This window comes from Colletotrichum siamense (assembly GCF_013390195.1).
Source record: "Colletotrichum siamense strain Cg363 chromosome Unknown KSG_Cg363_contig05, whole genome shotgun sequence".
NCBI classification, from domain to species: Eukaryota; Fungi; Ascomycota; class Sordariomycetes; order Glomerellales; family Glomerellaceae; genus Colletotrichum; species Colletotrichum siamense.
Genome location: NW_023501018.1, coordinates 4,214,535 through 4,235,424, shown reverse-complemented (window position 1 = coordinate 4,235,424; position 20,890 = coordinate 4,214,535). Strand labels below are relative to the sequence as shown.

The 20,890-nt window shown below is 46.8% G+C and overlaps 4 protein-coding genes across 4 annotated transcripts; 3 read left to right on the top strand and 1 right to left on the bottom strand.

Annotated features, from left to right (window-relative positions):
* Positions 1-95: 95 nt before the first annotated feature.
* FUM1-5 (Highly reducing polyketide synthase FUM1) lies at positions 96-7,802 on the top strand (the record flags this gene model as incomplete). The annotated part of the gene is made up of 4 exons (XM_036640551.1): positions 96-134; positions 187-5,547; positions 5,603-6,303; positions 6,362-7,802. 4 exons carry the CDS (start codon positions 96-98, stop codon positions 7,800-7,802), a joined length of 7,542 nt encoding a protein of 2,513 aa, XP_036494525.1.
* A 297-nt stretch (positions 7,803-8,099) lies between these two features.
* CGCS363_v008701 (uncharacterized protein) lies at positions 8,100-8,546 on the bottom strand (the record flags this gene model as incomplete). Its single annotated transcript, XM_036640550.1, has 1 exon — positions 8,100-8,546. The coding sequence occupies one exon, from the start codon at positions 8,544-8,546 to the stop codon at positions 8,100-8,102; it is 447 nt and encodes a 148-aa protein (XP_036494522.1).
* Positions 8,547-10,604: 2,058 nt separating this feature from the next.
* On the top strand, positions 10,605-13,508 carry cat1 (Cationic amino acid transporter 1; the record flags this gene model as incomplete). The annotated part of the gene is made up of 4 exons (XM_036640549.1): positions 10,605-10,833; positions 10,938-11,770; positions 11,827-12,373; positions 13,192-13,508. 4 exons carry the CDS (start codon positions 10,605-10,607, stop codon positions 13,506-13,508), a joined length of 1,926 nt encoding a protein of 641 aa, XP_036494523.1.
* A 1,130-nt stretch (positions 13,509-14,638) lies between these two features.
* Positions 14,639-15,092, top strand: CGCS363_v008699 (uncharacterized protein; the record flags this gene model as incomplete). Its single annotated transcript, XM_036640548.1, has 2 exons — positions 14,639-14,728; positions 14,799-15,092. The coding sequence occupies 2 exons, from the start codon at positions 14,639-14,641 to the stop codon at positions 15,090-15,092; spliced, it is 384 nt and encodes a 127-aa protein (XP_036495238.1).
* Between the last annotated feature and the right edge of the window lie 5,798 nt (positions 15,093-20,890).

The window sequence follows — 20,890 nt, the reverse complement described above, 5'->3', positions numbered from 1 at the left end:
CTTCTCAACAACCGGTTTACTCTTCATTTCTTGCAGACATCTTTCCCGACAGTCCATCACCGCATATCAGAGAAAAGAAGAATTTGAACGTTACTATGGCCCCATTTATGGATGCCTTAACGGATACGTCCGAGGTGAGTCGTGGAACTTTTCACACAGAAAGTTATTTTGAAACTGATCTTCCAGGTGAATGGGCAGTCTTCGTGGGCAGATAGCTCAATGGGCGCAGCGGAGCCGATCGCCATTTGCGGGATGGCTCTGAGACTCCCGGGAGGCATCGCGACTCCAGAACAATTCTGGGATTTCCTCATCAACAAGAAGGATGCCCGTGGACCAGTTCCAGAGTCACGGTTCAACGCTTTCAGCTACTACTCTGAGTCTGGCAAGCCGGGTCATATGAAGACCCAGTATGGGTACTTCCTAGACGAATCTGTTGATCTGGCTGCACTAGATACAACGTTCTTCCGGATGCCTAAGACAGAGGTCGAGCGAGCCGATCCTCAGCAACGGCTTCTTCTTGAACTCACGCGAGAGTGCTTGGAGAGCGCTGGTGAGACGAACTATCGAGGCAAGACGGTCGGCACCTTCGTCGGCTGCTTCGGCGAGGACTGGCTCGAGACCCTCACCAAAGACACCGAGGTTGTCGGCCAGTACAAGATCACTGGCTATGGTGACTTCATGCTCTCGAACCGTCTTAGCTATGAGTACGATCTTAAGGGACCCAGCATGACAATCAGGACTGGTTGTTCTTCGGCTCTCATTGGCCTACACGAAGCATGCATGTCTATCAATAATGGTCAGTGCAACGCTGCTATTGTTGCCGGATCGAACCTCATCATGGCTCCGGGTCTCTTCGTGAGCATGTCTGAGCAAGGAGTGCTTTCTCCGAATGGATCTTGTCGGACCTTCGATGCTGGAGCTGACGGGTACGCCCGTGGCGAGGCCGTTAACGTCGTATATGTGAAACGGCTCAGCGATGCTATTCGTGACGGAAACCCGATCCGCGCTGTGATCCGAGGAACCTCAAGCAACGCCGATGGAAAGACGCCCAGTCTGACTATTCCGAGCTTCGAGAGCCATGAGGCTATGATCAGACGAGCGTATGCTATGGCGACTATTGACGATTCCGACATCCCTAACACCGGCTTCGTGGAATGCCACGGCACAGGCACAGCTGCAGGTGATCCAATTGAGACAACAGCAATTTCGAAGGTTTTTGGTACTTCCGGGATCTACATCGGATCTTGCAAACCAAACATTGGTCACTCCGAGGGAGCATCCGGGATCACCTCGTTGATCAAATCCATCATGGCCCTCGAGAAGCGGACTATCCCGCCAAACATCAAGTTTGATACTCCAAACCCCAAGATTCCATTCGACAGGAATGGCCTCAAAGTACCTGTTGTTCCTACGCCTTGGCCCGAGGACCGTATTGAGCGGGTCTCTGTTAACTCTTTCGGAATTGGTGGCGCAAACGCCCATGTGGTTATTGAATCTGCCGCGAGTTTCCTCGGACTGACGTCATTGCCGCCCAACATCGAGACGACAACTATACCGAGACGACAAGCATACTTGATGGTGTTTTCAGCCAATACCGCAGATTCTCTCAGACGCCAAGTCGTCAACAACCAGAAGTACATCAGCCAACACGATGACTCCCTTGATGATATTGCGTACACCTTATCGTCGAGGCGCATTCATCTATCTCATCGAGCATTTTCTGTATTGGAGAATGGAGCTGAGAAATTCACATCACCATTTTCCAAGACGTCTCCGTCCTCAACCGATCTTGTGCTCGTGTTTACTGGACAAGGTGCACAATGGCCTCGTATGGGTGCAGAACTCTTGCAGAGCAACAAAACTTTCACCCAGTCCATGCGACAGATGGACAAGGTCTTGAGCGCTCTACCTGATAGTCCGTCCTGGACCCTGGTCGATGAGCTCCTGAAGCCTACAGAAATCAGCAACTTGCACAAGGCCTACCTCTCCCAGCCTGTCTGCACTGCCGTCCAAGTCGCACTGGTGGACGCACTGTATGAGGCAGCCGGAATCCAAGCTTTTGCAGTGGTCGGCCATTCATCAGGAGAAATGGCGGCAGCTTACGCCGCTGGAAGACTCACTGCTAACGAGGCGATCATTGCAGCGTACTACCGGGGTATTGCGTCTTCGGAAGTTACCAAAGTCGGCGCGATGGCTGCTGTCGGGATGGGTCGAGCCAAGACGGCCCCTTTCCTGATCCCTGGTGTTGTCATCGCGTGCGAGAACTCTCCCTCAAGCGTGACGATCTCTGGAGACGCAGAACGGGTTGAAAACGTTCTTTCCGAGATTCGAGCCGCCCACCCCGAGGTTCTGGCACGACTTTTGAAGGTCGAGAAGGCGTATCACTCTCATCACATGCAAGAAGTAGGCGAGCGATACCTGTCGTTAACCTCTCCCTACATGAGTAATCACATCAAAGCGGAAGACTCTGAGCCACTGTTTTTCTCCTCGGTCACCGGCATGCGATTGCCAGAGGACGAAGCGACTGACGCCAATTACTGGAGATCGAACCTTGAGTCTCCTGTCTTGTTTGATGCAGCTGTGACGAGCTTAGTCTCGGAGCATCAGAGCAAAAGCAGTGGTAAGCTCATGTTCCTTGAGATTGGTCCTCATTCAGCCATGGCCGGCCCCTTGCGACAAATTTTGACCAAAGTATCTCTCGAGCTTTCGTATGCAACCTGTCTTGTCCGGTCATTGGACTCAACAGAAAGCCTTTTGACAGCTCTGGGCCAGCTGTGGCAGCAAGGCGTGAGCGTTGACTTCAATCGCCTCACGAATCCGAACGGCGATGCCCGTGTAGTCACTGACTTGCCGACCTATCCTTGGCAACACGACCACTCTCTGCTGTTCTCAAGTCGCATCTCCGATGAATGGAGATTCCGGAAGTACCCCAAGCACGAATTACTTGGTGTCCGGATTCCCGAAAGCAGCCATAGTGAGCCGGTCTTCCGCAACGTTTTCACTCTGAATTATGTTCCGTGGGTGCGAGACCACAACATCAAGGGGGACGTTATCTTCCCATGTGCCGGCTACGTCGGCATGGCTGGAGAAGCGGCAAGACAGCTTCATCACGGAACTTTCGCTGGATTTGCGATGCGCAACGTTGTCATTGACATGGCAATGGTGCTTGCCGACAGTAAATCCACGGAAATCATCACAAGTTTGAAGAAGGAGAGGTTGACGGATAGTCTGGACGGCTCGTGGTGGGAGTTTACAATTACTTCTCATAACGGCTCGAGTTGGTTGAAACACTGCAGTGGTCAAGTTAAGGCTTTGGAAGAGGCTGACGGGCGGACACGAGGGCCCCCCACGAAGCTTTCCAGGGTAATTGGGCCAGGAAAGTGGTATCAAGCCCTTCGAAATGTGGGCGCCAATTATGGCCCGTATTTTCAAGGGCTTCACCATGTCACCTGCTCCCCTACCAACCACAGGTCTCATGGCACGGCAATGCATACAGTTAAGGATGAGACATTCTATCCCGTTCATCCAACGAAGATCGACTTCTTTCTGCAGCTTTTCAGCGTTGCTGCGGTGAATGGAGTTGGCCATAGTCTGGACAAGATGAACGTGCCGACCTTCATTGAGTCCCTCGAGATCTTCAACACCGACTCCGAGATCAATATGGAAGTTAGTGCAAACCAGACACCTCGGGGGCTTATCTGTGGAGGAGGCCACGGCGTAAGCTCGGACGGCGGGCTAGTCCTCTCTCTCAAGGGGGTGAAGCTGAGCCCGTTAGAAAATGACGCCAGCGAAGAAGATCCTGATCCGCACGCAGGCGCGCGAATCTTCTGGCAGCCTGATGTCGACTTCTTGAAAATATCAGATCTTATAGAGGCCCACCCCAACCAGGGAAACCTCGCGAGAACACAACAGCTCGCCCTGAACTACATTGAGGGAGCGCTGAGCCGGCTCGGGAACGTTCAAACGACGATCCCGCATCTGGCAAGGTTTCACAGTTGGATGAAGAAGCAACCACCACCTCAGACATCAATCGACATGGAAGTCTTCAAGCCTACCGTGTCTGAATTTGAGCCATTTGGATCCTTTGTGGTGGCAATGCAGAAGGTTTTCGACAATATCGTCGCCATTTTTCGAGGAGAGACCGAGCCATTGGAAATTCTGATGCCTGACAACGTTCTCACGAATGTGTACAACTCCCTGAACATCACGAATAGAGTGCCACTGTTTCAAGCTTTGGGCCATTCGAAACCGAATCTTCGTGTCCTTGAAATCGGTGCAGGCACCGGCGGCACAACGAACAAGGTGTTGGAATGGTTGCGCGGTCCGACTGGCGCTTTGCTATACTCGGAGTACACCTACACGGACATCTCGGCAGGATTCTTCTCCGCGGCCCAGGAGCGCTTCAAGGAGTACCCCAACATGACTTTCAAATCCTTGGATATTTCCAAAGACCCCGTCGACCAGGGGTTTGAGCCAGCATCGTACGACCTGATTCTCGCTGCCAATGTCCTCCATGCAACTCCCAGCTTGAGAGAAACCCTCATGAACGTTCGCAAGCTGTTGCAACCTGAAGGCAGGCTTTACATGGAAGAACTATCACATGACGCACTTCCCATGAATTTCGTCATGTCCGTTCTCCCGGGATGGTGGTTAGGGGCAGACGACGGACGACCTGATCAACCACATGTCTTATCCGATAGATGGGATATGGAGCTACGGGATTCCGGGTTTGATGGTTTGGAAAATGTTGCCTTCGACTCCGAACGACCGAACAATTTGCTTGCTTTCATGACTGCAAGACCAGCAGCGGCTCTAACCCCGCAGACTGCTGTCGGGATCCTACACGACTCTTGTTCAGCTGTCATTGCAGCAGATCTGAAACGTGAGCTTGCTCGGCTGAATCTGGAGGGAAATCTTCACGACATTGCGGATGGGTTGCCTGTCAACTGCCACGAGATCATTGCCACTCTTGATATGGAGGCCCCCTTTTTCGAGAACATCAGCGCGCCGGCACTGAGAAGCTTCCAGGACCTCATCGCAGCCGCTTCAAAGTCCCACACTGGAATCTTCTGGCTGACTCGATCATCTCAACTGAGATGTTCAGACCCGAGGTGGGCCCAGACCATTGGAACTACTCGCTCTATCAGGAGTGAGCTCAGCCTCGACTTGGCAACATGCGAGGTTGATGGCGTAAGCTCTTTGTCGACGATCGCAAAAGTCTTTGCCAAGTTCCAGCGGCACCGAAATAACTCCAAATACCAGCCCGAGTATGAGTATAGCATCCACAACGATGTTGTACAAATTCCGAGGGTCTATCCTATCAACGTCAGCGAGGAGCTACAACTTATGTCTCAGGAAAAGGGCGGCAAGGGCGACAAGGACGACGAGGGCCCTGATAAGCCTGATATCAATGACCGCAGTGATTGTGACCTGCTGATTGGAAAGTATGGTCGCCTGAGTACACTCTCCTGGGTTCCGCGGTACAAGAGAGAACTTGTTGACGACGAGATCATCATAGACGCAAAGGCTGCTGGCATGAACTTCAAGGTAGGTCAATCATCATTGATAATGATAAGCGATCAACGGCCCTAACACAAGACAGGATGTCCTCATTGCTATGGGTATCGTTGACTCAGCCAACAGCCGCATGGGTCTTGAAGCAGCTGGCGTCGTCCGTGAGATTGGGCCGAATGTCCGCGCCCTTGCGCCCGGTGACAGAGTCTTTGTTTTTGGCGGCGGTTGCTTCTCGACTGGTATCACGATCTCGGAGAAACTCTGCGTAAAAATCCCAGATTCTCTTAGTTTTGAGGACGCAGCCACAATGCCGTGCGTTTACTCGACCGTCATCCATGGACTCCTTGAGGTCGGCCGCCTTGAAGCCGGTGATTCAGTCCTTATTCATTCAGCCTGCGGTGGGGTTGGCCTAGCTGCTATACAAATCTGCAGTATGGCTGGAGCAAAAGTATTCTGCACTGTCGGTAGCGAAGAAAAGGCTGAGTATCTTATGTCTACATTTGGGATGCCCAGAGATCACATCTTCCAGTCACGCGACGCATCGTTCCTCCCAGATATCCTCGAAGCAACGGGCGGAAGGGGAGTTGATATAATTCTCAACTCACTAAGCGGCGAGCTTCTACATGCGTCTTGGAGATGCGTCGCCGAGTTTGGCAGAATGATAGAAATCGGCAAACGTGACTTCATCGGTAACGGGAAACTCGCTTTGAATCCTTTCGAGATGAATCGAAGCTATCATGGCGTGGATTTGGGACATTTGATCGAGTTGAAGCCCGAAAGAGGCAATAGGTAAGTCCCGTCAATAGCGCTACGCCATGTGAAAGTACGGCTATTCACCAGTGATCAGGCTACTAAAGAAGATTGTTGAACTTTACGAAACGGGTCATGTCACCGCTCTGCGTCCTATAAGGACATTTGACGCTGACGCTGCTCAAGAATGCTTTCGTCATATGCAAAAGGGGCAGCATATCGGGAAGATTGTGTTGAAGATGGACAGATTGTCCGCAATCCAGACCGCGGGTTGTAGCCCTTCGTTCCAATCGAGCTTTGATGGCCACTCAGCTTATCTCATCGTGGGAGGTCTTGGCGGTCTCGGTCGACTCGTATCAAATTGGATGGTCGAGCACGGTGCCAGGCACTTTGTCTATCTTTCTCGGCAAGGTGGCGACACGGAGGAGAACCAAAACTTCTTCAAAGAGCTGGAAGATCAAGGTTGCGTGATATCAGCAGTGAAGGGCAGCATCACAAGCCTTGCTGATGTCGAAAAAGCCATCGTGACTTCCCAGAAGCCGATTAGAGGTGTCATCAACATGTCCATGATCTTGCGAGACCAGGGCTTCACCAAGATGACTCACGAGGAGTGGACCACCGCAGTTGACCCCAAGGTTCTGGGAACATGGAATCTGCACAATGCCTGTGTCAGTTCTGGACTTGAACTGGACTTCTTTCTCCTCTTCAGCTCGATTTCTGGCATTGTTGGACAGAAGGGCCAAGCCAATTACGCAGGGGCCAATACCTTTCTCGATGCTTTTGTTCAGTACAGACACAGCCTTGGCATGTCTGCTGCTTCTATTGACGTTGGAGCAATGATAGATTACGGGTACCTCGCAGAGAACCCTGTGATGATGGAGAAGCTCACAGCCCAAGGCATGTATGGGGTGAATATTCCACAGCTGCTTGACGCAGTTTCAGTCCTGGTCAATCAGCCAATCCCTCAACTCAGCAAAATCCCTACAAGGACCTTCTTCAACCCATCGCAGCTTATACTAGGCCATCGAAGCCTCACCTCTCTCTTGGATCCATCGAACAGAGTGATCTGGAAGGAAGATAGCCGCATGGCTGTTTACTACAACTCCGATGGTGCGAGGAGGGTAACAGAAGTCAACACGGTCAATTCCAGTGCCCTCCAGAAGTTTCTCACTTCCACGTTGACAGATCCCCTACTTCTTTCATCCCCTGAAGCCCCTGTCTTCTTGGCGAGACAAATCGGCGGACAGCTTTTCCGACTTCTACTGAAGCCTGCAGAGAACGACGACGAAATTGATGCGAAAATGTCTCTTCAAGATGCTGGATTAGATAGTCTCGTTGCGGTGGAGATGCGCAGCTGGTGGAAGGGAGTATTCGGATTTGATATTAGTGTGCTTGAAATTCTTGGCATGGGAAGCTTGCTAGCCTTGGGTGAGAGAGCAGCCAAGGGTCTCAAGGAGAGTCAGATTGATGCAAGTCAGGAGACTGAGAGTGGGGAGAAGCATAGCACTGAAGATTACTTGAGGCTCAAGATGCCTTAAGAACTTGAATAGCTCCCGGTTGTCATAGATAAGAGACAGCCCGAATTCTTCTGTGCTGGAGCAACTACTTTTCCCGCGGCTTCTACCTTATACGCAATGCCGTCATCGTCGTCGTTCCTATCGTCCTCGTCATCGGAGGAGTTAGATTCACAGAAAGCATAGCCTCGCAAACATTGGAAATTTAGGCGGTTTTCATTGATTATCTCTCCCTCGCTCGAGCTTCTGGTCGCGTGGCCGTAGACAGGGGCAGCCCCATGTCGTGTCTGAACCAGCTGGCCTGCGAAGATGCCCGTGGCTTTACTTCGATGGATCCAACGCAACCGGTCTGTTCTCTTCGAACCAAAGCTTCTCTCCCTCACTTTTCCACTGCGGCGGGTACATCCCATTGATCATCCAAAGTCTTCTTTCCGTCTCATTGATATGAAACTCCCAGTCGTAACCCTTGTCCTCGATGTGCGGCTTCAAGATCTGGTGAAGGCCATCCGTGGTGCGTTTGTAACTTTCGTCATTGTTTGGAAGCGTCACAGCAATATGATCCACGGTGATTCTTATGAAGGTATCGCTAGTTCTGGGCTTTCCTCCCACCCAGATATCGTTGGGTTGCAGCTTGATGAAGTTAACAACCACATAGAAAGCTGGAAGGCCAAAGCTGGTGTAGAAACTGGTGATGTCCTTGGAAAGAGCGCGTTTGGTCTCGTCGTCGATGAAGACGTTAGGTGGGTGGTAAATGAGCCAGAGAGGCATGTTGAGAAGATTAGTAGTTTGGTCGGAATTTTGAAGTCTTGATGAAAATAAGTCGTGCAGATTGAATGCGAAGAGAACACTTACACAAAGGCTTCAATGTCCCACTGCTTAATTATATGTTGATTGTTCTTCTTTCACGTGAGTTGCAACTCTGCCAGAGGAATAGGCGTACGCACGCCTCTTGGGTCACTTCGTGATTACTGATCGTGGGTCGAGCCACCTACTTGAATCCCAGCCGCAAGCCATACAAGGTCGCGCGCATCAATCAAATCTGCTGTACCCTAGCAGATCAATAATCAGTAATTAGTTTTCTGGCTGGAACTTGACAGTAAGCCGGCACTCTACTTTGTTCCTCAGCGGATTTCGGCGGGCTTTGGTTCTACGAGTTCCGACGATGATGTTCAGACGAAAACACACCCAATCAGTGTCATGCACTCCCTCGGGGGTTATTATTGTGTTCGAGAGTGCAGTTGATAAGCGAATTCCGTCTTGTTCCGGACGGACAACAGGGATTACTCAACATATTCAGGGCCGGTTTCACAGAGACCTCTCTCCATCGAGACTTATATAAACCCCCGGACGGCTTATCAATAAAGTTTCCTAACCGGGCGGGAAGTGGTTATAGACGAAGGCAAGGGCGACGGGGGTAAATAGAGGCAGAGAAAATAATAGGTGCAAGGATACGGACGATAACAACAAGGAGGATACCAAAGAACAAGAGAGGTGAAAATATTATACAAAGAAATAACAAAACCTTTGAAATAGAACAACAGCTATTAGACCAGATGCGGGCAAGAGAGTAACAACACATAAGATGACATGGATTTGAGGCACGATTGCTCACCAGCCTCTGTGGCTCTGGTCGCAATCATGTCCGCCCAGCTCAACATGCCTTTCAGCTCATCTCTGAGCATCCTCATCGCTGCAATACTGATGATCTCCTCCATAAAACCGCCAAACGTGTCAGTGCGGCCCAAAGCGTTATGCTAATGCTGTTTGCGACAACTCGAAGAATGGGTCACTGTTTCAAACCATACTTGTCTTTTTCCCGCCCAAATGAACCAAATCGATCGTAATGTGAGCCTCAGTTGCGAACCTACAAGTTTTCAAAAACTGAGCCGCCGCTGCGAGCTGATTCGAGTTATCCAAGTAGAATGGCCTCCACGAGAAAGCGTGTTGGAAACGAAAAAGAAAACGCGTCGCAGGACATCGCCTGCAGAGGTTGCTGATCTGAAGTCCCGCATCTCTGACTCTGTGACTTTCGCTTACGTGGGGGTCAGATTGCCTAAACAGGATGTGATAGGAAACTCACGCCTGCCCGGTTGGTCTTGAATCGGCTGATTGCGGGGGCTCGGCCGACTTACCCCAGATTTTCGGATGCGGCAGTTGATTGTTATTGGAGACGAGGGAACTAAATCGGATCATTCTTGGCCAGTTAGTAGTTACCCCGCGTGTTCTTTTCCACTGTCTTAGAGGGATTCATGTAGATCCATGGTCTGAAATTTTGAAGCAGGTCCAACCCGTAAACCTTACCCAGACCGGAAGTATGAAGTTGTGTCTGACCCCCAATGATAATTAAACCTTTATCTACAGACTCCACACAGTTGGACCTTCTTATCAAACTTCCGGTCCCCACAAACTGGCGTGCTCCTTATCACCGTTCGCAAATCACCACAGACAGGTTCCTCGCCTCGGGCCGTGGCCCGGTGAAAGGAGAAGCAGGTCAGAAAGACTCTATACCCGCCAGTAGTAACCCCGCAAAGCTCGGACAGATCCAGATCGATATACCCTTATCTGACCCCTAAAGCTTGACAACTTGGATCTCTTATCTTCCGCCCCCTCCCTCCTTTATCTAGACGGGTTCTCGGGTGATACGCAAGAAAGTGCGAGGTTATCGCACACTGCTCATCATGCAGTAGAGCTGTTTCAAAACCCATCAATCTGAATGACAGATGCCCCGAGACCAGTCCTGGACAAACCAACTCCAGATTATCGACATACTACAGGATACGTCATCTGGTCTTTCTTGATACTATCCAAGATTGATACCTGTCGACAATGGAGGTAAAGACTCAAGAGGATGTAGAAGTCGGGCGGCACGACAATGAGTCGACCCGGAAAACCAGCATGGTCGACATTGACCATGGCGCCGACTCACAACTACAAAGAAGACTTGGAAACCGGCATATCACAATGATTGGGATAGGCTCGTCGATTGGTATGGGCCTATGGCTCGGAAGTGGCAAAGGGCTAGTTGCGGGTGGTCCAGCTTCATTATTCATCGGATGTGAGTACTTCTGCAACGGCCTGTCTGAACGCCCTCCCCAGTGCGCCCTTCTAGGCAAATTTTGCTTGCAACTTGGACGCTGACCAGGGCAAACAAAACTCCAGTCATCATCGCCAGCTCCATGGTTTGGGCAGTCTCACAGTCCATCGGGGAAATGGCTGTGATGTACCCACTCCCCTCCGCTTTTGTCCAATGGACGAACAAATTCGTCGATCCAGCCGCTGGATTCGCTTTGGGATGGTGCTACTGGTTCAACTACTGGATTGCCGTCGCCAACGAGCTACAGGGCATTGTTACCGTTTTGTCCTTCTGGAACACGTCGGTGCCCAAGGCCGCATGGATCTCAATTTTCTGGGTTGTCATCGCCCTGATCAACGTTGGGGCAGTTACGGTCTTCGCTGAGGTTGAGGTCGTCATGGCGGCCATCAAATTCGGCTGGATCTTCGTCGTCATCATCGCCTCCGTCGTCATTTCAGCAGGCGGGGCACCGAATCATGAGGCAATTGGGTTTAGGTACTGGAACGAAGCCCCTTTCTTAAACGGCTTCAGGGGTTTCTTGACTGTCATGCCGGTGTGCATTTTCGCTCTGTCTGGATCGGAAACGACAGGTCTTGTCGCAGCCGAGCTCAGCAACCCGAGGAAGGCGGTTCCAAAGGCAGTTAAGTCCATTGCACTCCGCCTTGCAATGTTTTATCTGATGGGCTCCTTGATGATCACCATCACCGTGTCCCCTTCCGACTCGAACCTCTTTGGTAGCGGAGCCCATGCCACAGACGCATCACCATTCGTGATCGCCTTCAGGAACGCCGGTCTGGAGCCGTTGGCTCATATGATGAACGCTGTCATATTCCTGTCAGTTCTCTCATCCGGTAGTATCAACGCGTATGCAGGATCCCGGACACTCGTTGGGCTGTCTGAGATTGGCATGGCCCCATCTGTGAGTCTGACTGTTCGGTTGTCTCCGAAATCTGGGCTAATCGCGTCTTTTTGCAGTGGATGAAGAAGGCAGACCGCCGAGGAAGACCATGGTATACTTTAACGCCGACACTCCTGATCGGTGGTGGACTCTCGTATCTCAACGCCAGTCACACGGGTGCGGAAGTCTTCAGCTGGTTGTCAAGTCTCGTCTCGCTTTTTACGCTTTTCGGATGGTCGATGATCTGCCTTTCCCATATCCGCATGAGACATGCCTGGAAAGTTCAAGGACGAAGCGTTAATGACCTGCCATGGAGAACGAAGACCTGGCCATGGGCAGCTTACTGGGGCTTGATATGGTGCATCATATTGACGATCGTCCAGTTCTATCTTGCCGTCTGGCCCTTCAACGGTGAGACGTCGGCGAAATCTTTCTTCTCGACCTACGTCTCAGTACCGGTTGGCATCATCATCTATGTCGCTGCCAAGTTCTTTTATGGCGGTCGTCATTGGCTTGATAGCCGATCGATTGACCTTGACTCTGACCGACGTTTTTACTCCGCCGAGCAAGAGGACGAAGACAAGAAGGTTCCATTTGCCAAAAGGATATTGAAGAAATTACTTCGTTCGTAAGGCACAGAGAACATCAACACGTAGGGCAGGACTGATGTCGCTGAGCTTTGCGCGACTAGACCGTGCTTATTGACAAGAGTAGAAGTTGGTTGGTTCTTTGGAAGATGATACCATTGTCCCAATCTGTTCGTGTATCCGAATGTGGCTTTGGTTGGAAGGTTCTGCTTTGAATTCTCCAATGCTGTTCATTCTCTGAGTTAAACGTCACCTTCTCGCGGAGTAGTCCGGCTTACGAGGACATGCCGAGATATTTATATTCATGTCGTCTGCATCGCGGTCTGTGCTGTGTCTCGCAACTAATGTCTCCAGAATCCCGAGTGAGAGTTGTGTTGATTAATATGTTAAAGTTTGAGGCGAAGCATCCACTTTCTGACACTCACGAAAAATACCTAGGGCGCCTCTCACTTTCGCAACAGCTCCTTCCACAAAAAAATCACAGACCAGGCTGCAGTCATTCCGCCGCTGACTCGCCGCAAGGCGCTGAGTTGAATTGCTCTCCACATGTCATGTCAATCAACCCGGAACTGATATTACCTGGGACATCCTACGGCATCCGCGGAAGTTACAAACGGACAAACTAGGTCGGTGCTGAACTCTGTTCTCAAGTGCAATAAGTAATCATCGGCATATTGTTCCGGGCTGCCATCTGCTCATCCCATCTCACCTTATTTAAACTTGGCAGTCTCGTCCGAACCACTCCCCAACCTCTTCTGGCAATAACTCAATTGACATCCAACACTCACCGCAACCAGTAAGCATTGATTCAGTCTCTTTTCTAGCGCAATCACAGCCAAACCTAACTTGACTCAGTGCAACTCATCAACCTCCTTGTCCTTCTTCCCGCGCTTGTCTCCGCAGCCCATGGCGACCCCCGGAGAATGAGCTACTCTGGAAGCTGCATCATCGCCAAGGACGGTACATGGTCGCCCAAGTGCACGACGGCCTACGTCGAAGCGGCACTCGGATCCCAGTGCACGAACCTGGGCGGTACTTTGAGCAACATCAACTTCCAAACCACCATTACACAGATCAACTACCGCTGCAACTGCGTACACGGAAATACCAAGGACTTCACCTTCAACGATGGTGTCTTCGAGGCTAAGGCTGTGGTTGGCGACAAGTGCTGAGGAGGGAAAACGTCAAAAAAGAATGAGTCCGCATATCATGGATACCCAATCGCGGAGCTGCTCAGTCTACCTAAATATGAAGACTGCCTGTTCTGTCGTCCCAGTCGTCAAACACACTCTTCTGCTCACACAAAGATGGAATTTCGTCATGGTACGCTGAACGCGTATAATGTGACGTCTTATGCAGGAAATGAATTTTTTTATTGCCATCGATCTCGTGCAAACAGAAACTAAAGCTTTTGATGTTTTGACAATTCGATGTACCTAACATTGAAAAAAACCTGTAAACCGCATGGACATCTTTTAAACCAACTACCATCCTCCAAGACCCCCCCCCCCCCCCCTCCCCCCTTCCCCTTTGACATTTCAGCTCATTTCTATAAGATCGTTGTGGTGGTACCTGATACCTGATAATGTCCAGTATTCACATGTGTAAGATTGCCCGACGGAAAGTGATGATCGGAGATCCTCCCTCAGGTAACTCGCATTTGAGATGACGGAAGGCATGGTTCATAGCTAGCTGGTTGGGGAAAATATCAGATCTCTATCGCGTTTTGTACTACAAGCATTTCGCAATCCTTTCGATGCTCGAGTGTTGAGGGCAAGAAAAGCTGCGACATGGCACCAAATCATCAGTAGGCAGTATCACACTGAATACACGGGATCCCCAGGCAAAGATAATGTCACGTTTTCACCAATCACGCCACTTTCCCTACACAACAATAACTGGAGCGTGCATACCTCTCTTCGAAGGCACTTGGTTTGTGACTCCAATTATGTCTCAAGCCCCCTTGATGACATCAAATCATGCTGTGTTACCTGCGTTACCTCGATTGGCTCTATGATTGGCAGGCGACCAGTTGTCTCAAACCAGCTAATATGGACACTCTGGCTTTTGATCAGCTGTCAATTCTATTTTTTTTTACTTCATCGTCGACTCGGCGCTACCTCTAAGCCAACTTCGACGCACAGATTCCGGCGATGCTCTTGTGGCGAAACGAAACGTCAGTAATCGGCGATTAGCCTTTCTTTGTTAGCCAGTATCGATCGTTCGCTTGGCTTTATTCGGTCCCATTTGCATCAATTTTTGCGCAATCAACAGCAATCCAACCAACACATTGCGCCACACGATGTCGAACACTAGCTTCTGTCATGTGATCGATTGCGACAACTTGGAGGGGGACTTCCTCGAACCTTATGCAGACATATCGGGCACTGGTGTAAGCTAGCCATATCGTATTTTGAGAAACTTATTTTTATTACATTTCTGCTCATACATGTGCTGTTCAGGTACTTGTAGGGTTTATCGGGACCGCTTATCTCGCTTTTGTACTCGTCACTGTCAGCTACTTTCTAGCGTTTGACCCTAGCGAAAATCCGTTCAACAGTCGCATCACTGTTGATGAAGATGCTGCGAACGCCTATTGGAAGCCAAATCCGATTAACAAAAGATTAATCGCCTGGATACGAAAGCCGTCGCTACTGATATCTAGCACACGCGAGCGACTTCAAGCTGCGTTCGACGAGGTGAGGATAAAGAGTAACCACTTTGTGAAAGCGATTAATATTAATATCACTCACTGAGGCATAGGCTAAGAACCCTACCTAAGCTATAGATCACCCCCCACCTTAGATCACCACTTTTGCATACTTTTAACCTACTAATACTGTGATTATATTTTTACGTTCTATATAATTTCTCTATAGTTTTATAACGATAATATATAATTTTATACTCTCTTTATTATTAGAAGATTTACTATTAATTAATATTATTTCTAACTTAATAGGATAGTTTTATACCTCTTATTTCTTCTTCTAAATATCTTTAATTATTATAAAGTATATATTTAGCTTTAGCTTAACTTTACTATATTTAATAAACTTATACTTCTCTAACTAAACTTCTAAAGATTAGATAACTTACTAGTTATCTATTATAGCTATATTATTAAAGTTTAAAGTTTTCCCTAATTTTTTAAAGAAAAAGATCTATATTATAAAGTTAATAAAATAATCTCTTTATATTATTAACTTTAACTTATTACTAAAAAGCTATTATATCTAGTATAAATTAGCTAAGTTCTTTAGTATTTTAATTATAATATTTTAAAAAGTCTATTTATTATTTATAAGTTTTAAATACTATATTAATATTTATAGAATATTAGTTAGAGTAAAAGTATAAATAAACTAGTTTATAAAAAGCTTTATAATATTAATAAGCTATATCTTTATTACTTTTTATCTTAATTTAATAATATATAGTTATAAAGTATCCTAATATATATATAAATAATATTATAAGAAGTTCTATTTACTAATTAGTATAAAATTAAGTAAATAGTTTTATTTTATAAAATAGGTCCTATAAAATTACTTTAGAAGTATAAATACTAATATATTAAGAAACTATATAATATAAAATAAATAGGTAAGTAAGTAAGCTAAGTAAATATTATTAATATAATATTTCTATATAAAGTTATTACTAATATAGCTTTTATAGCTATCTATAATAAATAAATATTTAAAATATAGTCTTTTTATTTTTACTATTATCTCTAGTATAAATATATTCTCTAGCTAATTAATATTAATATTATTAGATATCTAACTATTTATAATTAATATAAAGTACTATAAGTTAAATTCTAAAAGATCTTTAAGGAATTATTAGTATTAAACTATCTTATTTTTAAAGATAACTAGAAGTAAGAGATAACTATTATTAATACTAATATATTTAACTATAGATATTTAGATATAGTTATTAAAGTTTTAAATAAATATAGAAAGCTTTTTAGAATATCTTAGTATTAAATTATTATACTAAGCCTTCTCTATAATATCTATCTTATCTATATTATATTATAAGTTTATAGGGATAATCTTAACTTCTAGAAGATTAAGTATTATAAAGAACTCCTTTATATCTTTAACTATAATATCTTTTATATATTAAATATTAATCTTATATATTTTTAGAGTTTTAATAAATAAGTAGTAATATAAGAAAGTTTCTATTTAGTATATACTAAGGGAATATATATTACTATTAGTATATATAATTTATATTATAAAAAAATAGATATACTTATAGCTAGGTATATAGCTTAAAGTACTTTATATAAAGATTTAAGTAGTTAGAAAGGTTTCTTATTTAAAGTTAAAGTATTACTAAGTAACTTTTACTTTTATTATTATCTTATTACTATTAATATATTATTATAAAGTTATATATAGTATACTTTAGTCTTTAGTAGCTTTTTAGAGAGAGTAATTATTATATATAGCTATAATTACTATAGTAATATTAATAAGAGTATATAAAAGTATAAGATATATATTAGTATTTTTAAAAGAATTTATTTTATACGTTATAGCGTTAAAAAAGTAGTGTTAACTAGGATAATATATAATATAAAGTATATAGAAGATACGTTTTTAGGCTGATCTGAGGTGGGGGGTGATCTATAGCTTAGGTGGGGTTCTTATCATTCTTTTATGCGATATTCAAATCGTCATAGGAATTGGAATCCTAGTCAGCGGTTTTATGCTGCTGAAGTGCGGTCTCAATGCTTGTCACTGGCAGATTGTCGTTTACCTCGCGTGGTTTTCTACTGTTACGCATTTATCAGGACTGAATATCCTAAGAGGGCGTCTTAACACCACTCCATGGGCAAAATACGTCCGAGTCTTTCTCATGTTGGCCCTTCTGGTGTTGGTTGTTGTGGGACTGCTACCAACCGGTTTTTTCAACAACGCCAACTTTTCATCACAAGCCATCTGTTACTTTAATCAAAGTTACGGCTACTGGCGACATGACGCCATGCCTAATAAGACTTGGAGATCTCCTGGTCCCGTCACAGCGACTGCAGAATGGCAAGCTATGGCCATGTCCGTCATACTTCTTATCTGTGGGTTTGTCTCCCGGTGTTTTAAACTATTCCAACCTCTATCTACAGCATTCAGGGTACAAATAAGAAGTCCAATAAGCCGGCTAGCACAGAGGAATTTGGAACGACTCGAAGAACCAAGCTCCAGCGTATCTCTGTGCTGGAGAGACAGATTGAAGCTGAGCATTGTCACAAGGCCTGCTTTGGCCATCTTTCTGATGGTGCGATTGAGTTGCGATCTATTTGGCTCAACCATCTTTGAGGTACGATTTCTTTTGAGGCTTTTCCAAACAATGCCATAGAACTGAAACGAACAACTTGTAAGGTTTACTGGTTATTTGTTATTCTGCTTTGGGGAACCGTGAAGGTTTTAGCCGCTCGAAACACGATAAGCTCAAAGAGCCCGGAAGTCGCTTTAGAAGAGGAACAGTGGACATTCGGCCAGATTCTGCCCGTATTTCTCTTGCTCGGCCCACTGTTCGCCATCGCTGGTATTTTCGCTTCTAAAATGACCGAAACGGCATCAAATCCTGCTAGTCGCTACGGCAGAGAGGCCTACATCATCGGTTCGAACGTAACTGGACGCCGGACTCAATTACACAGTGGAACGGCCGAGAGTATATCATTTAACTCACTTGAAGTTACTACACAAGAAGGCTTAGATCGACTCGAGCCACCTCCTCCGCCCAGCACACCGGCGGTTCCTATTTCAAATCCCAGCGAAATGGATCTCATGCATTTGAAAGATTACAGTAACGCTCAATGGCTCCCAATTTGTGTGGCAGTCCCATTTTTGAGCATTGTCGCCGCTACCATTGTGCTTTTTGCGACAGTCTTCAACTTTGGCCTATCTTTTGAACCTAATCAGACTTTATATGAGGTATGGATCGGACAATTCAACATGATCTACATTTTATTAATTAGCTACCCTTGCGCTTGCGCAACAACCATCAGATTCGGTCTGGGCATGAATTTGAGCGGGGGATGGCGAAAATTTGGTTTCTTTTGGCTCTGTTCAATCCTATACACTGTTTATTTCTTGTTGGCGTTTCCCTTGCTCCTCTCGGTCCCGGAGTGGAATGAATTTGCGCCGTATTCTGGCATCATTCTTGGCTTGTCACTATATCTTGGACATGTCCTCATTTCATTGCCCAGAGCTTTGGCAGGAAGGAATCTGCGCTTTGCGTTACTTATTCCTCAAGGTTTGCTGTTATATAATAGATAGCCTTCGCCATTAGGGCATACATTGTATCGCTTCTAATGTTGCAATTCTCGCTGCACTGTCTCCGTTGTTGTCGGGGTTATCTACAAACCTGTTGTCAGCTTGGACGCTATTGCTCGCGTACCGTGCATGCCAAGCTCTATCGTTGTTGTCGTCTCGCCTGGATAACTATGGCAAGGATGATGAAAACCAAGTAGTAGCGCACTTGTGCAGCTTTGAACTGCGGATTACCCATAGTCGCTAAGAGACGTACTGTCAAAGGCCTCCATGCCGAGCGAGAACGTTTCCATGGTTCTATGGCGCAGGCGGGCAGGCAGGGTGTCATCAAATGTCGACGGGACTGATCATTCCCAGCAGTCAATGGTCAAAGAAAGATGCCTTCGTGAAGGTTTAAAACTATGCTTCAAAGTATCTCAGGCTCCCAGTGCTAAGGGCTTCGGAGAGAAAACGCTCATTATAAATGCGCAACAATGTGACTTGGTTAATCTCTGCCGGAAGCTCTCCCCAATTTTGCCTTCACATACACGTGATGTACGTCTCGCCCATCACGAGGCAGCATCGAAATTTACAAACAGCTAGCTAATGCCTTGATATCGTAAGGGACTCTCCATCTTCCCAGACCCAATTAACACTATCAACAGAGGTATCCCGAAGCATCGTGTCATTGAACTTGTCTGAACTCGGTCTACGGCTTAGACGCTCACGTCATACGTTTTTTACGGTGCTATAACCCTAGGAATGGTCATCCAAACATGTTGGTTGTAATTGAAACACCATGGGAACTCTCGCTGCATTAAAGCTCGACAGCAAGGCTGCTTGTTAGAAAATCAACAGCGACATGGAGCATAGTATCTTTTCCCGGCACAGTTCATAAGGCTTCCAAGCCGCTAGAATGTCGAGTGCTTAAATTCTAGGGGCTCAGATGACCGTATTTGACCTGGTATATTCCATGGTAACGAGCTGGTTCTTCTCTTTGACCGCCCATGTTTGCGTTGCTTCAAGCTTAGAGGCATCAAGGTCATAATTTTAGCATATGTAACACATACCTTATGTTATCAATCATTGAACTTCGCCAGTACATCGATAGTTCAACAATATAATGACTATTTTCACTGAATTAAATAGCTGTAGATCTTGTGGAAAGCTAAGAGGGTTTTGATCTCTCGGGATAACTACTGCTTAGTCGTGCCACGTACGGGGGATGTACCGACTTGATTGAGCATTTGACGGGATGCAACTCTTGTTGGCTATTCCTTGTCTTGCGGAAGTCCCAATCGGGGTTGCGTAGGCGCCGTTCCACAGGTTCGTTGCAACTTTGCAACTTTATACTTTTCAGCTCACCGTTTCATTAATAATTTATTGAATAGACTATCCGACTAGTGTATGGGATATGTGATTCGCATTGTCTTTACGTAAGCCGGCTGTCAACAGAACTCCGCGGGAATTGAATCATTCAATATCGAAATGTTGATGAATTTTAACAACTGTTAAATTTTATCAATTGCTCCAGTCCCCTTGACCATGTCAACATGGTGTCTTTCGTTATCTTTACGTACAAAATTTTGTCATGTTCTTTTTAACAACCGTTTCCCTCACTGTTGCAACGTTCTGATACCATTAAATGCTGCCCAGGCAGCATAATCCGCGGGAATAGGATCCCACAGTCGATGTTGACGCGAGCTGGAGAGCTGCAAAATGTCCATGGCCAAGAACCGTGGACGTGCCGATACAACCTTATCACGGCCCCGGCTCCCTGTTTCTCTCGCCCGGGTAGGGTCTGAGACACTGTGGTCGCCCCGCTTCAACGCCTCCAGCCCAGCCAGGGTCGGCAACCGGACCATCTTCCCGCATTACCCCCCCTGTGGTACGTCGGCGAGACGGCGAACCACCGAGCCGCGCCAAACATAAACATTCGCCCGTCCGCCTGCAGGGTTTCATACAGCGGACACTTTCCGTAGGAGGACCGGATATCTTCCCGACTCTGCATGCACAATACATTACGGTGTGTGAATATTCGTACTCCGGCATAAGAACACAACTCAAGCCAGTCATGAGCAAGTTACATGTACTCAGCAGTGATGCATGGCGTGCTGTCAAATGCCATTCGGTCGCCTGCGTTGGGCTCGCATCGCGCCTCCGCAAAGACGTTGTCAAACCTCGCGTTCGCGTCTGCTGCTCGATTGCAGATCTCGCTATTCGGATTACCCGTTGCGGCCTTGTGCACCTTTGTGGCTTTTGCTACTCACTCACTGTGAGTAATC